We start from the raw sequence: 15,623 nt of genomic DNA on the forward strand, positions 1-15,623 counted from the left end.
GAAACAAGAGTGCTACTCTGTCTGCCGCTCCTCAAAACCTCAACAAGGTTATGACAAAAGGGGTGTGTGGAGAGAGAGAGAGAGAGAGAGAGAGAGAGAGAGAGAGAGAGAGAGAGAGAGAGAGAGAGAGAGAGAGAGAGAGAGAGAGAGAGAGAGAGAGAGAGAGAGAGAGAGAGAGAGAGAGAGAGAGAGAGAGAAACAGAAACTGAAATTGAAACTAAAACTATTGCTTCAACTTTTCACGAGTAATAATGAACTCACCGAACAACAGTCTCTGAACCTCCTGGCGTCAGTAGGAGTGGCGAAGTTGAGCCCCCACTCTTTGTTTGTGGTCGGGTCCCTCCAGTGAACGAAACACTCCGTGGCAGGACAGATGATGGTTCCTGCAAACACACACAGGTCAGCTCTTTTAGTTTCATTTCTTTTCCACACAAACAGCACATTTAGTTTTATTTCTTTTCCACACAAACAGCACATTTAGTTTTATTTCTTTTCCACATAATCAGCACATTTAGTTTTATTTCTTCTTCACACAAACAGCACATTTTGTTTTATTTCTTTTCCGCACAAATGCACATCGAGGTGGAAATGTTCATCGAGAATTATTTCACCAGCTATCCATATACCAACGACGCTCCTGAAGGAAAATCCACCCGTAGCAATTTGTGGACCCAGTTCCAGTAAGGTGCAGGAACTCCGTAAAACCACGGTATGTTCACAACGACTGTGAAAAATGAAGTCTCCGACAGTTCAAGATATTGTTTTTGCGAGGTAACAATTATGGAAAAATATTGTCATTACTCGGGCAGATACCGAAGGTCGTACGTACCCCAACAGCTACGTCAGTCGTCGATACAGACATTTCAGCTAGTCACAGGTTATTCAGTGTAGGTCTCAACACTAAGAACGGAACCGGAAACTCAACTTTTCACATGCGCGGAGAACAAACCTAATGAACAAACAAGGCAGGTGCAGGCAACGTTGACACACTGTGTTTAAATGGTAAAGGTTTGCCTTCGCCAAACCTCTGATTATACGGTACACCTGGTGAAAGAGTATTTTTAAGTCTGATTTTCTTCGAGGTACAAACTCCGAGCGCCAGTTCTTTTTGGTAAAGAAAGCATAATGTTGTTCTGGAATCAAGACACTGGCTGTTAGCTGTTAATTGTACAAAAGAAGAACGACTGTGTCTGCTTCATTGGAAAATTTTACACAGAATTTACCCAACGAATATTTTACTAAACAAGATGGGTTTATGTCAAACTAATAATTGTGAAGTTTGTAATGAACTGGATACACTTGAACACTTCTTTTTGTCAAGAGGTGAGGAACGTTTGGAAACTATGTAAAGACTTTATTTATAAGCAAATTTATTATAATATAACTTTGAATGAAACAGATATATTATTTGGTTTTTGGAGTGAAAATTTAAAAAACCATCAAATTTATTTTATAAATTATTGTATTTTGATAACAAAAATGACCATAGGAAAATTTAAGTATGGGAAGAAGTTAGACTTACGTATTTTATTGGAATTAGAGTTAAACATTACACAGAAGTTTATGTTTTGTTAATATAAAGTTGATTATGTTATACAGAAAAAGACCAAGGAAGAAGGATGCTCCCCACCTTAAAAGAAAAAAAAATCGGGCAAAAAATATGGGTTGAAGCATCCTGCATGCAACTGAGGTAAAAAAAAAAATAAAATAAATAAATAAATAAAAAAAAGTCTGATTTTCTTATCAAAGAAACCTGTGACAAAAGTGTTGCTGTTCCGCAACGAGTTTGATCTGCTTTGTCGTGCACTAATTCCATAAGGTTCACAACGTGTGACATATGGCTTGTTAGTCAGAACTAAGAAATTGCGTTTTCGACTACAAGCATTTGCATATAAGCTTAACATTTTATATAAACAACATGAAATTGTAGCTTTTGTGCTCTTTGTCTGTTACATCGATAAACGCCACAAAGATTTACTTACGTCGAGAGGTCTTTCCTGATCAGCTCCGTTCTTTTCTCGTACAGAAAATGCTTGGATTAGGCCTTGATCTAAACGTCATCCTCCCAAGACACCCTTGAAGAAAAGTCTCTTACAAACACGTTTTTTTAGCGTTGGGTTTGAGGGTGTTCAAAGAATCGAAGGCTAATTATTCGGGGTTCAAACGATCTAGCACGTGCGGTGCGCCTCGTCTGTCTCCAGCGGCTGCCTGGCCTATTACCCAGACTCCCGCCACGTCTCTCCTCTGTCCGCCCATTCAACTTGCTTCCAAGAATGGCACCCTTAAAAATGTCTTCCTAGATCCTCGCTCCAAACCCCCACCCCTTCCACTGTCTCTCGATCTCGCCATTTCATTTCCTCCAAAATATAAGCCCTCTCTTTTCTGTTTTGGCCTCCCGCTCCCTCCCCTGTCCCCTCGCATTCTGCTTCAATGTAATAGTCCCTCTCTCCTCTCTGACCCATTCCACCCTTCGCACCCGACCGTAAACCCACTCCACTCCCCTTCCCATGTCTCTCAACTTTATACTGTCATCTGAAGTCTATAAGTATAAGCCCCCTCTTAATATTTTGTCTTTTCTCCAAACCTCCTCCTTCGTCGTTTGATGTCTCGTTTCTGTCTGTCCATTCAGCTTACTTCCAAGACTAGCCCCCTCCTCGTAGTCCCCAACCCCCTCTCTCTTGTTCTCTCTCTTTCTCTCTCTCTCTCTCTCTCTCTCTCTCTCTCTCTCTCTTTTTCTCTCTCTTACCCACTTTCTCTCTCTCTCTCTCTTTCTCTCTCGCTGACCCACTCTCTCTCTCTCTCTCTCTCTCTCTCTCTCTCTCTCTCTCTCTCTCTCTCTCTCTCTCTCTCTCTCTCTCTCTCTCTCTCTTCGGATAGAAAAACAATGATTTCGAATGTTAATGTGGTAAATTCTGGCATTAGTGATCATTACGTGACTTGCTGCTCATGGAACTATATCATCCCAAAATGTCATAAAAAAGGACACACAACCATCGAATATCGGAGCTTTAAAAAATTTCACGAGTCTAAGTTTTTCATAGACTTATCTTCAGCTCCGTTCCATGATGTGTTTTATTGTACTGAGGCTGAGGAGGCGCTTAATTGTTTCTCAAGTATACTCTACCCGATTATTGATAAGCATGTCCCTCTGAGGCAACACCGAGTAAAATCCCCTACATTACCACCATGGCTTACTCCTCAGATTGTAGAAGCTATGGCACTACGTGATTTTTTGAAGAAAAATCAAAGGAAATCAGAATTTAAAGCACAACGCAATAGAGTTACCGAGTTAGTACGCCAGGCAAAAAGTAATCATTTTCATAAATTGGTTGAAGACAAAAAGGATGTTGCCACGCTTTGGCAAGCCATAAATGAAGTGTTAGGTAAATCCCAAAGAAGAAATAGCAGATTGAATAGCGCCATTTCTCCTGACGAATTCAATGAGCACTTTCTGTGTTGGGCTGATCGATTGAAACAATCTAACAAGTCGCGTAAGGCGAAAATACAATATTTAGTCAAGTAGCTGTCGAACTCACAGAATGAAACTGAACGCAATGCCATTTTTCAGCAAGACCGTATACTCGTAGCATCGTCAGTCCACCGCTCATGGCAAAGGCAGTGAAATTGACAAGAAGAGCGGGGTAGTAGTTGCGCTAAGAAGGATAGCACGCTTTTCTGTACCTCTCTTTGTTTTAACTTTCTGAGCGTGTTTTTAATCCAAACATATCATATCTATATGTTTTTGGAATCAAGAACCGACAAAGAATAAGATGAAAGTGTTTTTAAATTGATTTCGACAATTTAATTTTGATAATAATTTTTATATATTTAATTTTCAGAGCTTGTTTTTAATCCGAATATAACATATTTATATGTTTTTGGAATCAGCAAATGATGGAGAATAAGATAAACGTAAATTTGGATCGTTTTATAAATTTTTATTTTTTTTTACAATTTTCAGATTTTTAATGACCAAAGTCATTAATTAATTTTTAAGCCACCAAGCTGAAATGCAATACCGAACCCCGGGCTTTGTCGAAGATTACTTGACCAAAATTTCAACCAATTTGGTTGAAAAATGAGGGCGTGACAGTGCCGCCTCAACTTTCACGAAAAGCCAGATATGACGTCATCAAAGACATTTATCAAAAAAATGAAAAAAACGTATGGGGATTTCATACCCAGGAACTCTCATGTCAAATTTCATAAAGATCGGTCCAGTAGTTTAGTCTGAATCGCTCTACACACACACACAGACACACACACGCACGCACATACACCACGACCCTCGTTTCGATTCCCCCTCGATGTTAAAATATTTAGTCAAAACTTGACTAAATATAAAAATGTAAATGAAGAAGTCGAGGGTGGGGACTCCCTGTTGTTTAGATTAAAAGAATTTTGTATTCATAAATTGAAATCACAAGATTCATTCTCTATCCCAACTATTGCCGTACATGAAGTTGGAAAATTTATAGAAAACCTTCAGAATAATAAATCCATGGGGCCTGACAAAATCCCCCCGTCGTTGCTTAAATTAGCCCTACCGTACGTAGTGGAATCCCTAACGTATGTGTATAATCTTTGCATTGAACAAAATATTTTTCCTGATGAATTTAAAACGGCAAAGGTCGTTCCACTTCCTAAAAATAAAGATGTGTCTGACCCTAATCACTTCAGGCCAATTTCATTGCTTCCTATTTTATCAAAGCCTTTACAGAAGCACATCCAGAAAAATCTTCTGAACTACATGGAAAGGTGCAAATTATTTCACAACTTTCAATCTGGGTTTCGTCCGAAACATTCCTGTAGTACAGCTCTTTCATCACTATGTGATAACTGGCTATCGGCAATTAATCGTTCGGACATATCAAGGGCTGTATTTCTTGATTCTAAGAAAGCTTTTGATCTTGTAGATCACACATTACTTTTACATTAACTCGCATTGTACGTGAACAATCCCGCAACGTGTTCATTCTTTAAATCATATCTTGTCAACAGAACACAGTATGTTTCTATAAACGGTAAAACCTCTCCCAAAGGATGTTTAAAGAGTAGAGTCCCCCAGGGGTCAGTTTTAGGGCCTATTTTGTTTTGTGTATTCATTAATGACCTCCCCCTTCATATATCTAATTCAAAAGTTAAAACGGAATTTTTTGCAGATGATTCGACGCTTCACACAAGCTGTAGGACTGTTCAAGAAATTGAAGTTTCCTTACAGTCTAGTTTGAATGAAGTCAACAATTGGTGTAACCAAAATTTTATGATAGTGCACCCAGGGAAGACAAAAAGCATGATTATTACAACAAGACAAAAACACCAGTCACGACCTCATAATTTAAATCTTTCTTTGGAATCACAACCTGTTCAGCAGGTAACGGAACATCATGTTTTGGGTGTGATAGTCGATCAAGAATTAAAATGGCAATCTCATGTACATTATATTTGTCTAAAATTATACAAGAATTGTTTCTGCTATCTAAGGTAAAGCAATATGTCGATATCGCAACACTAAAACTATTTTATCATGCCCACATCTTATCCCATATTAATTACGCATCAACTCTTTGGGATGGCGTCTCTGATATTCACATGAAAAAATTAAACTCTCTACATCGTCGGGCAGCTAAAATCATGTTAAATGGTCCACAATTATCAGCTGATTTGAAGTTAAAGAATCTAAACTACCTGCCGCTAGTTAAACAGTTACAGTTTCATAAGACTGTAATGATGTACAAAGTATATCATGGCGAAGTGCCCAACTATATTCAGGACCTATTTCACAGAGTCACCGAAAGGTACGGGTCTATCAATTTTCTACCACCAATACCCAGGATTGATTTGTTCAAAACTAGTCAAGCCTTCTCTGGCTCTATGGTGTGGAACTCCATTCCGTCTGTAATAAGATCATTAACCTCACTAAAGAGTTTTAAACAAGCTCTGCATAATCATTATGTCTACCTAGATGGCTACTAGTCTTAACATGTGCAAGTAAGTAGCTGTCAACAATAAATTGGCAAATCTATATGAATTACAAAAATATGTTCTTTATTACATGTATTATGTGGAATTTATGTTGCGATTTTCCATCATCATCTTCATCATCATCTTCATCATCATCATCATCATCAAATCATCATCATCATCATCATCATCATCATCATCATCATCATCATCATCATCATCATCATCATCATCATCATCATCATCATCATCATCATCATCATCATCGTCGTCGTCTTCATCATCATCATTTACACCATATAATCATTGTAAGCATTAGAGTAAACGTTGGTATTGTGTGAATTTTACTGTCGATCACTTTACATACATGTGTAACCTCAATTAACATGTTGCATGTTTCGCTTTTGATTTGTATGTTGCTTACTTTGTCATTTTGTTGTTTGTGTTTATTTGCTTGTTTGCTTACTTGTCGATTGTTTGCTGGGTCGTTCGTTTAATTTGTTTATTTGTTATGTTGCTTTACTTGTTTATCATTTATTAGACATTGGTATTAGAAGTAAGGACCGGTTGTAAGAAAAGGCGTCGCCTTATAGCTTAAACCTCTATCCTTGAAAAATAAAGTTCCATCATCATCAAAGTTCCATCTCTCTCTCTTTCTTACCCACTCTCTCTCTCTTTATCTCTCTTTGCCACCTCTCTTTTCTCCCCACCCCACCCCACCCCAACCCCCTTCCCAAGCGTCTTTTTTGTCAACCCGCTTAGCCTTATCTTTAACTCGTGATTTATCCGTTTTTTGTCACATGCCATTGCTGTTTTCTTCTGTCCACCAATTTAGCTTTTTTCAAGCTCGGCATCCACTTTTCTCCTTCTCTTCTTCTTTATTCGTTCTCCTCTCTCTGCCACCCCCCCTCCAACCAGGCTACCTGTCCGTCCACCCTCTCACCCGCAACCTCCTTAACCGATGTCTCCTGCCTATTTAGCATTCTCTGAAGTTGAAATCCTCTCTTCGTTTTTGGTCTTTTCCCCCCTCCCCTTCACTCACTGACACGTTCGTGTATCTCTTCTGTCTGACTATATTCAGCTTCCTTCCAAGATCCAAGATTAGTCTCCTTCTCCGTCTTTGGCCTTTCTCCTCTACCCCTTGCGTCCCTCCATGTCTCCCGTCTGTCCGGCCATTTACCTTGTTTCCACCTTTCAGTGCCTCTTTTCTGTCCGCCTATCGTGCTTTTTTACACCCCCGGTATAGGGGTGTGTATAGGTTTCGCTCGATGTGTTTGTTTGTTTGTTTCTTTGTTTGTTTGTGTTCGCATATAGATCTCAAGAATGAACGGACCGATCGTCACCAAACTTGATGAACAGGTTCTATACATTCCTGAGACGGTCCTTACAAAAATTGGGACCAGTCAAACACACGGTTAGGGAGTTATTGGTGGATTAAAATTATACAAAGACTTATAGAGGGACATCTTCATGGTCAAAGGGAAATAACCATTCTCACTCAGTCACTGCCACCAACTGAGAAGGTTATTTCCCTTTGACGGGGGTGTTTTTCCTATCGGAGGAATTTCTTGTTTTTTATCACTATTGACAACAGCTGGAAGAATTTCATTTCAAAGAAAAACAGAACTGCGGTAATTAAGCTTTTTGAACAGGTTGTGTGCACATGGGATATTTACTGTGTCAACGCCCTGCTGAGATGTAGTACCTCGATCCTTCTTAATGATGTCTGGCATCACTGATAATTATTAACACAGTATGTCGCTAATCTTCATTGTGGTCACCCTAATCTACATATTTGTCCTCCTTTCTTTTGCTGTTGTTCCCCTTCCTCCTCCTCTTCGTTCTCTTTCATCGCATTTCCTTTCGTGTTCCTCTCCTCTCTCCATCCCTTTCCTCCCCATGCATATTCTCCTTTTTCAACGAGTTCGGAATCTTTGAGAAAGGTGTTCGATGCTCAGCAAAGAAACAACTCACTCCTCTCCCACCCTCTCTCAATCCGTGTTCCTCTCACCTCTGTTTAATCTCTCTATCACCCCCCTCCCCCTCAGTCTCTCCCTCTATCCGTTACTCTGTCTGTCTGTCTCTCTCTAACTCTCTCTCTCTCTCTCACACTCTCTCTCTCTCTCTCTCTCTCTCTCTCTCTCTCTCTCTCTCTCTCTCTCTCTCAGACTTATCTTACTCTCTGCCCTCCCCCTAGATCGCGAACTATCTTTTACTCCTGCTGTTGTGTGTCTTGAATTCTGGTTACGTCTCGGTCCGTCTGTCTTCTCTGTCTGCCCGTTTTGTCTTTCTGTTTTTCTCATTTTTTCTTAAAAAAAAGAGAAGGTATTCCTGTAATCATAAGACGTTCGACTCATGGACACAATTCATTTTTTCTTAACAATAAGAATCCTCCCCAAAACGGACAGTGTGTTCAAATAAACGATACCTACCCGTAACCAGGTTACTATGTTATCTTCTCGAAGACCCAGCTGTTCGAACTAAGTGGCTGCTATTTTCCCCCAGTTCCTTGAGCTAAAAAGATAGATGAAAGGCCTAACCAATGAACGTAGACGCTCTGGTTTACGTTAATCTTCTGCAGCCAAGCTCGTTCTCCTCCCTTAATGAAGCAATTCTAGGGAATAGCGCCCATTACCCGACCAGGCTTAGTTTAAGCGCATCCCTTGTTCTCTCTCTAATGAATTTATTTTTAACCTCTGATCTTTTGCCAAGAAGTGTGCGTTCCTTTGAAACCCGATGGGGGGCCAGTTTCCGGTGAGATAGGATGCATAACGTGGGGCGTCTGTTCCTGATACTACTTGCTGTTACTATTCCTGCTGTTGTTTTGAAAATATTAATATGGATGTGTTTGTTTGCTTAACGCCCAGCCGACAACGAAGGGCCATATCAGGGCGGTGCTGCTTTGACATAGAACGTGCGCCACACACAAGACAGAAGTCGCAGCACAGGCTTCATGTCTCACCCAGTCACATTATTCTGACACCGGACCAACCAGTCCTAGCACTAACCCCATAATGCCAGACGCCAGGCGGAGCAGCCACTAGATTGCCAATTTTAAAGTCTTAGGTATGACCCGGCCGGGGTTCGAACCCACGACCTCCCGATCACGGGGCGGACGCCTTACCACTACGCCAACCGTGCCGGTATTAATATGGATGAAGACAGTTGGAAATGCGCATCGTCATAAATCTGTCAAGTCTTGTACATGTGATAAGACCATTCTTCCGATTAAACGGATAAAACAAAATCAGCAGTCTAACTAAATTCTGCGCAGAGAGCACTTTTTTTGGCTGCAATAATTTTGTTAGTGGCATGCACCTATGTCTAATTGCAAAATCAATTCAGCAAGAAAATTCCACTATGCACATATCGCAGTCAACCTGTTAATAATTTGTTCGGCAACAATAGCAGACAAGAGTCAGCGGTTTGGAATTCGTCACATACTTGTTCCTCGGTCTAAGATGATCAGAAGAGTTCACCCAGCCAGTCAGCCAGCCACCCAGCCAGCCAGCTAGGTTGACCGCCATGTCTAGCAACAATGAAAGAGTCACTCAGCGGTTTGTGATTATTCACAGACTCCCAAATACCCCCTGGCTTATAACTCTATCAATGGCTAAAGACATCGGTCCAAGATGACCACTACAGTTCAGAGCCAGCAAGCCATCCGTGTAGTCAGACCGTCACTTCCAGTGGTGATGACAGAGTCACTCAGCGGCTTCGATTCTTCCAACCCTAGGGCCACCTTATCTTGTCCCTTCATCAATGGCTATATAACGACCTCGGTCCAAGATGACAGCTAGAGTTCAGCCAGCCAGCCAGCCAGCCAGCCAACCAGACTGTCACGTCCAAACGCCCCCTCCTGCCTTGTCCTTCCATCAACAGCTAACAACCTCTGTCCAAGATGACCGCTAGCGTTTAGACAGTCAAACAGCTAGCCTGCCAGCCAACCAGACTGTCACGTCCAAGAATAATGACGGACTGTCACTCAGCGGGTTCAAGTTGTTCACACACTCTCAAATGCCCCCTGACTTGTACCCAATCAATGGCTAATGACCTCGGTCAAAGATGACCACTAAAGTTCAACCAGCCAGAAAACCAAAGAGCAAGCCAGCCAGCCAGCCAACCAGACTGTCACGTCCAAGAACAATGACAGACAGAGTCACTCAGCGGGTTTAAGTTGTTCACACACTCTCAAATGCCCCCTGTCTTGTACCCAATCAATGGCTAATGACCTCGGTCAAAGATGACCACATAAGTTCAGCCAGCCAGCCAACCAAGCAGCCGGCCAACCAAACTGTCACGGCCAGGAACCATGACAGACAGAGTCACTCAGCGGGTGTAAGTTGTTCACACACTCTCAAATGCCCCCTGTCTTGTCCCCAATCAATGGCTATAACGACCTCTGTCCAAGAAGACCACTAAAGTTCAACCAGCCAGAAAACCAAAGAGCAAGCCAGCCAGCCAGCCGACCAGACTGTCACGTGCATGAACCATGACAGACAGAGTCACTCAGCGGGTTTAAGTTGTTCACACACTCTCAAATGCCCCCTGTCTTGTCTCCCCAATCAATGGCTAACGACCTGTGGCCCACAGAATGGAGCTCTCAGATCAACGACCCCACAATTCCTCCTCTCCATTAATTCCTGTTCAAATGTGTCAGCGGCCGAGTAGATAAGGATGGGTGCAGGGGAAAGCCACGAAGATACCCGCTTTGTATGTTTCAGTGAATACGTACACTAAAAAATAATAATACAGTTGAACCCCCACCACCCATTTTAACACCTACACAATTACGTGAAAAGCAGGTCTTTCTTTCTTTCTTTATTTGGTGTTTAACGTCGTTTTCAACCATTCAAGGTTATATCGCGACGGGGGAAGGGGGGAGATGGGATAGGGGAAAGGGGGGGAGATGGGATAGAGCCACTTGTTAATTGTTTCTTGTTCACAAAAGCACTAATCAAAAAATTGCTCCAGGGGCTTACAACGTAGTACAATATATGACCTTACTGGGAGAATGCAAGTTTCCAGTACAAAGGACGTAACATTTCTTACATACTGCTTGACTAAAATCTTTACAAACATTGACTATATTCTATACAAGAAACACTTAACAAGGGTAAAAGGAGAAACAGAACCTGTTAGTCGCCTCTTACGACATGCTGGTTAGCATCGGGTAAATTCTTTCTCGTCCCAACCAATATGGGACTCCCCCTAACCCGCGGGGGGTGAAAATCAGGTCTTAAAAATGAGGGAGTCTTAATATGGGGATATATCTAAAGTGGTTATGAACAGAAATTCTGAAAAAGTAAAGTACTAAAAGGGGGAAGTCTTAGAGTGGGAGGAGATTCCACTGTATAACAAATACGTAAAATGGTAAACATTAGACAAGTTGTTTAAGGGAGAGTGGGGTTAGGGTATGACGGGGTTGGGTGTAACAGAGGGGATAGCTCGTTAAGAAGTAGCAAAGATAGTCTATTTTTGGAAAGATATAAATTATGCTACTCGGCAAAGACAACTAGGTAGATAGATTTGGGTGTTTTTTATGTTAAAGCCAACGACAGAGAGAGCTAAAATGAACAGTCAATCCCCTATCGTATGCAACAAACAGCTTGATTGTACACGTGGTAGTGTCTATACAGTGGAACAGCAAACACATAGACACCCCCAGACAATCGAGATCACAAAAGTTAAGTGAAAATCAGAACAGCTAATGAACTACGTTTGCTTTTCGGCGGTTAGAACAATCTTTTTTTGTGTTATCCCAAGTAGTCCTGCCCATCCTGCCTAGCTAAAGTGTCATTCTTTTCAGAATCCGCAAAAGGCGGGTTTTTATTCCGTTTATATGAGTGGGTAATGTGACAAAACATGGAAAATTTAAGAACCTGGCTTATTGACTTCAAACTTTAACGGCAGGGGACTAGAAGCTGACTGAGCAAGACCACACATGTCTCGGCCAAAGTCATGCGGCTTCTCTTCCGACTGTTTACTCTTTTCTTTTCTAAGTGACCAGACGTCAGTGACTTTGCTTTGCCCGACCGCCTGAGTAAACCAACGATTTCCACTGCTTTGTGGAGAGGTGTAAAGGAAACCAACAGACATGCCGCCGAATAGTGTGAGTTTGTAAGGGGAAACTAAGGAATCAGTTTAGAAAGTACTGTGCAATTTGTCGGTAACTGCAAGAGGTTGTTATATCTGAAACGCGAAGTTTGGTTATGTGCGTAAATGGGCTTTGCTGTAATTAAAGTTCAATTGCCGTATCGATTATTTTGTCAAGAAGTTATCGTTGGTCAGTTTTCAGAAAGAAAGCATTAAAGACTTTGGTTATGATTTGCGTCAACTGAAACAATCTACCACTTTTCTGCACCTACTAAATCAAGAGTATTGTCGTATACACTTGGTGTTGTATGAACGGAGCACCCCTTTGAACCATTATTTGCTTTGGTTTGGTTTCAAACTACGTCTCCCCAAATCATGTTAAATTACTACAAGTCTCTACATATATGGAAGTAGGTGTGTTCGTTTTATAGTCGGACAACTTGTTTCTGGTCGGAACAAAGTCTCCCCCGGACAATAACACTTTTTTGTGAACATTATTCATCTCAAAGAAAATACACACACACACACACACACACACACACACACACACACACACACACACACACACACACACACACTCCCCCCTCTTCCCCAAACACACTGAAACACTCACCTGGCTGGGTGATCTGGACGTCGAAGATCTTCTCCACCTGCCTGTTGTAGGCGGTGATCTGGAAGACGGTGTGTGGCGTGTCCTCGATACAGGTGATGTTGACCGGCACCACGTCCTCAGACACTCGCTCCCACCGCATGTAGTCGCCCTGCCCGTGCACACGGAACACGTCCGCCCATAGCCTGTGGACCATCAAAGGAGGAACGTCATCACCAATTTAGTTGGTTCTGTAAGTCTGGTTGATAGTTTGTTTGTTGTTGGTTACCATGTCCTCAGACACACGCTACAACCTTATGTAGTTACCCTGCCTGTGCACACGGAACACGTCCGCCCATAGTCTGTGGAGAATCAAAAGAGGAAAGTTACTACACAGGATTTTTGGGGCCCAGGGTAGCTCAGGTGGTAGAGCACACTGGTCTAGTGATCCTAGAGCACTGGTCTTGTGATCCTAGTGTCACGGGTTCGGACGGACACGAGTCAACTTTGTGTACAGTCTTAGAGACGGTATCCATGTCCCACACCCCTGTCACCACAGTGGCATGTAAAAGACTTCGGTCACTCTGATGGTTACACCTAAACATCTCATCTAAAGTCGGGGTTACACCCGGGAACATGCCCCTAATGGCTTTGCCGCGAGGGCGTAAAACTTACATTTCTCTAACAGAGGCACCTCCCTTTTAGGACCACCGAATTTAAGACTACCTCTTTTTAAGAACTTGCTTTTTCAGATTTTCGGTTCATATAATTATAACCTGTGTAAATTGACCCCCACTTTACAACTCCCTCCTTTTTCAGACCTGATTTTCTCAGAGTTTTGGAGGTCTTAAAAGGGCGTTCAACTGTTACACATGAGTTGGTTGGAACGCTTTTGTTGTTGTTCTTGAGGTTTTGTATTTTGTGGTTGTTAGTTCGTTTGTTTTTGGACACCATTTCCAATTCCTGATGCTGGATGAGAAGAGTGGGGAAACAGATTAGAGTTTAAAACAACTTCTTGACAGACAAAAACACACGTCGGGGACAAGGTACATAAACAGTTGGCTTGGGTGGGGATGGGAGGGGGGGAGGGGAGGATCAAACAGAATATAAGCGCTCAAAGTTTCTATCCAGAAATCATACATGGAGGAGAACCAAAATAGAACAACTGGGGAGGAGGGGGGCGGGGATTCGGAGGCGCGACCAGAAAGATATGAGCACTAACATCTTAGACGTACAAAGACATGGGGAACAAGGTACCGAAACAATTGAGGGAGTTGGGAGGGGAGGGGGGACTTCTAAAGAAGACCACGGGATTTCGGAGGTGGTACAAAAACAATTTGGAGGAAGGGGGAACGGAAGTGGTAGGGAAAGGGAAGAAGAGGAAGAGAGGGTGAGAGAAAGAGTTGAATGAGACTTGAAATGGGATCGAGGGGGTCCGAGGAGGAAAGAAGAAAAAGATACAGCTACACGGACCACTCACACTTCCTGTCTTCATTGGCCATCGGGTCTACATCCAGTCATGGTCATATTGATCCGGGGGCCAAGGCGAAAGAAGAATAAGTCGCGTAAGTCGAAAATACAACATTTAAGTCAAGCTCAGTCGAACTCACAGAATGAAACTGAACGTATTGCATTTTTTCCGCAAGACCGTACATTCGAAGCATCGTCTGTCTACCGCTCGTGGCAAAGGCAGTGAAATTAACAATCCAGAAAAGCGCGGTAGCGGTTGCGCTGAGGAAGATAGCACGCTTTTCTATATCTCTATTCTTTTTAACTCTCTGAACGTGTTTTTAATCCAAACATATCATATCTATATGTTTTTGGAATCAGGAACCGACAAGGAATAAGATGAAATTGTTTTTAAATCGATTTAGGAAATTTAACTTTAATCATAATTTTTATATTTTTAATTTTCAGAGCTTGTTTTTAATACGAATATAACATATTTATATGTTTTTGGAATCAGAAAATGATGAAGAATACGATAAACATAATTTTGGATCGTTTTATAAAAACAAATTTTTATTACAATTTTCAGATTTTTAATGACCAAAGTCATTAATTAATTTTTAAGCCTCCAAGCTGAAATGCAATACCAAAGTCTGGCCTTCGTCGAAGACTGCTTTGCCAAAATGTCAATCAATTTGATTGAAAAATGAGGGTGTGACAGTGCCGCCTCAACTTTTACAAAATGCCAGATATGACGTCATCAAAGACATTTATCGAAAAAATGAAAAAAACGTCTGGGGATATCATACCCAGGAACTCTCATGAACAATTTCATAAAGATCGGTCCAGTAGCTTACTCTGAATCGCTCTACACACACACACACACACACACACACACACACACACACACACACACACACATACAGACACACACAAACACACACACATACACACATGCACAACGACCCTCGTTTCAATTCCCCCTCTATGTTAAAACATTTAGTAAAAACTTGACTAAATGTAAAAAGATACAGCTACTTCCTATCTTCATTGGCCATCGAGTCTACATCTAGTCATGGTCATATTGATCCGGGGGCCGAGGCGAAAGTCGTGGTATTCCCTTCAGAGCGAAAAGAATGCATACACAATAAGGGCGCCATTATTGACCCCTCGTAGCTATTATCTTGGTGTGGTTCTTCTGTCTTGCAGTCGTTTTCTCTGGGGTGCGTGTCGGCTTACGGATGGCCACATCGACTGAGTGGAGACGGGTAATGGTGATGACCGGCGGACGGACCTTGAGACAATGTTTCTCTGTCTCAATGTTTCTCCCGTTCTCTGTCTGTTTTTATATTTAGTCAAGTTTTGACTAGATATTTTAACATCGAGGGGGAATCGAAACGAGGGTCGTGGTGTGTGTGTGTGTGTGTGTGTGTGTGTGTGTGTGTGTGTGTGTGTGTGTGTGTGTGTGTGTCTGTGTGTGTGTGTGTGTAGAGCGATTCAGACAAAACTACTGGACCGATCTTTA

At 41.9% G+C, this 15,623-nt stretch overlaps 1 protein-coding gene across 4 annotated transcripts in view; it reads right to left on the reverse strand.

Moving 5' to 3' along the window:
* LOC138962545 (protein still life, isoform SIF type 1-like) overlaps positions 1 to 12,852 on the reverse strand; it is a 203,856-nt gene extending 191,004 nt beyond the window's left edge. For all 4 annotated transcript variants that reach the window (XR_011454542.1, XM_070334391.1, XM_070334390.1 and 1 more), the window contains exons 1-2: positions 12,674 to 12,852; positions 262 to 383 (exon numbers count right to left, since the gene is read on the reverse strand). Coding sequence is in view for 3 of the 4 variants with exons in the window: in XM_070334391.1 (XP_070190492.1) it covers positions 262 to 383; positions 12,674 to 12,812 (261 nt within the window). In the remaining variant the exon portion in view is untranslated. The remainder of the gene's footprint in view (positions 1 to 261; positions 384 to 12,673) is intronic.
* Between the last annotated feature and the right edge of the window lie 2,771 nt (positions 12,853 to 15,623).

The sequence above is a fragment of the Littorina saxatilis genome, linkage group LG3 (genome assembly GCF_037325665.1).
Source record: "Littorina saxatilis isolate snail1 linkage group LG3, US_GU_Lsax_2.0, whole genome shotgun sequence".
NCBI lineage: Eukaryota > Metazoa > Mollusca > Gastropoda > Littorinimorpha > Littorinidae > Littorina > Littorina saxatilis.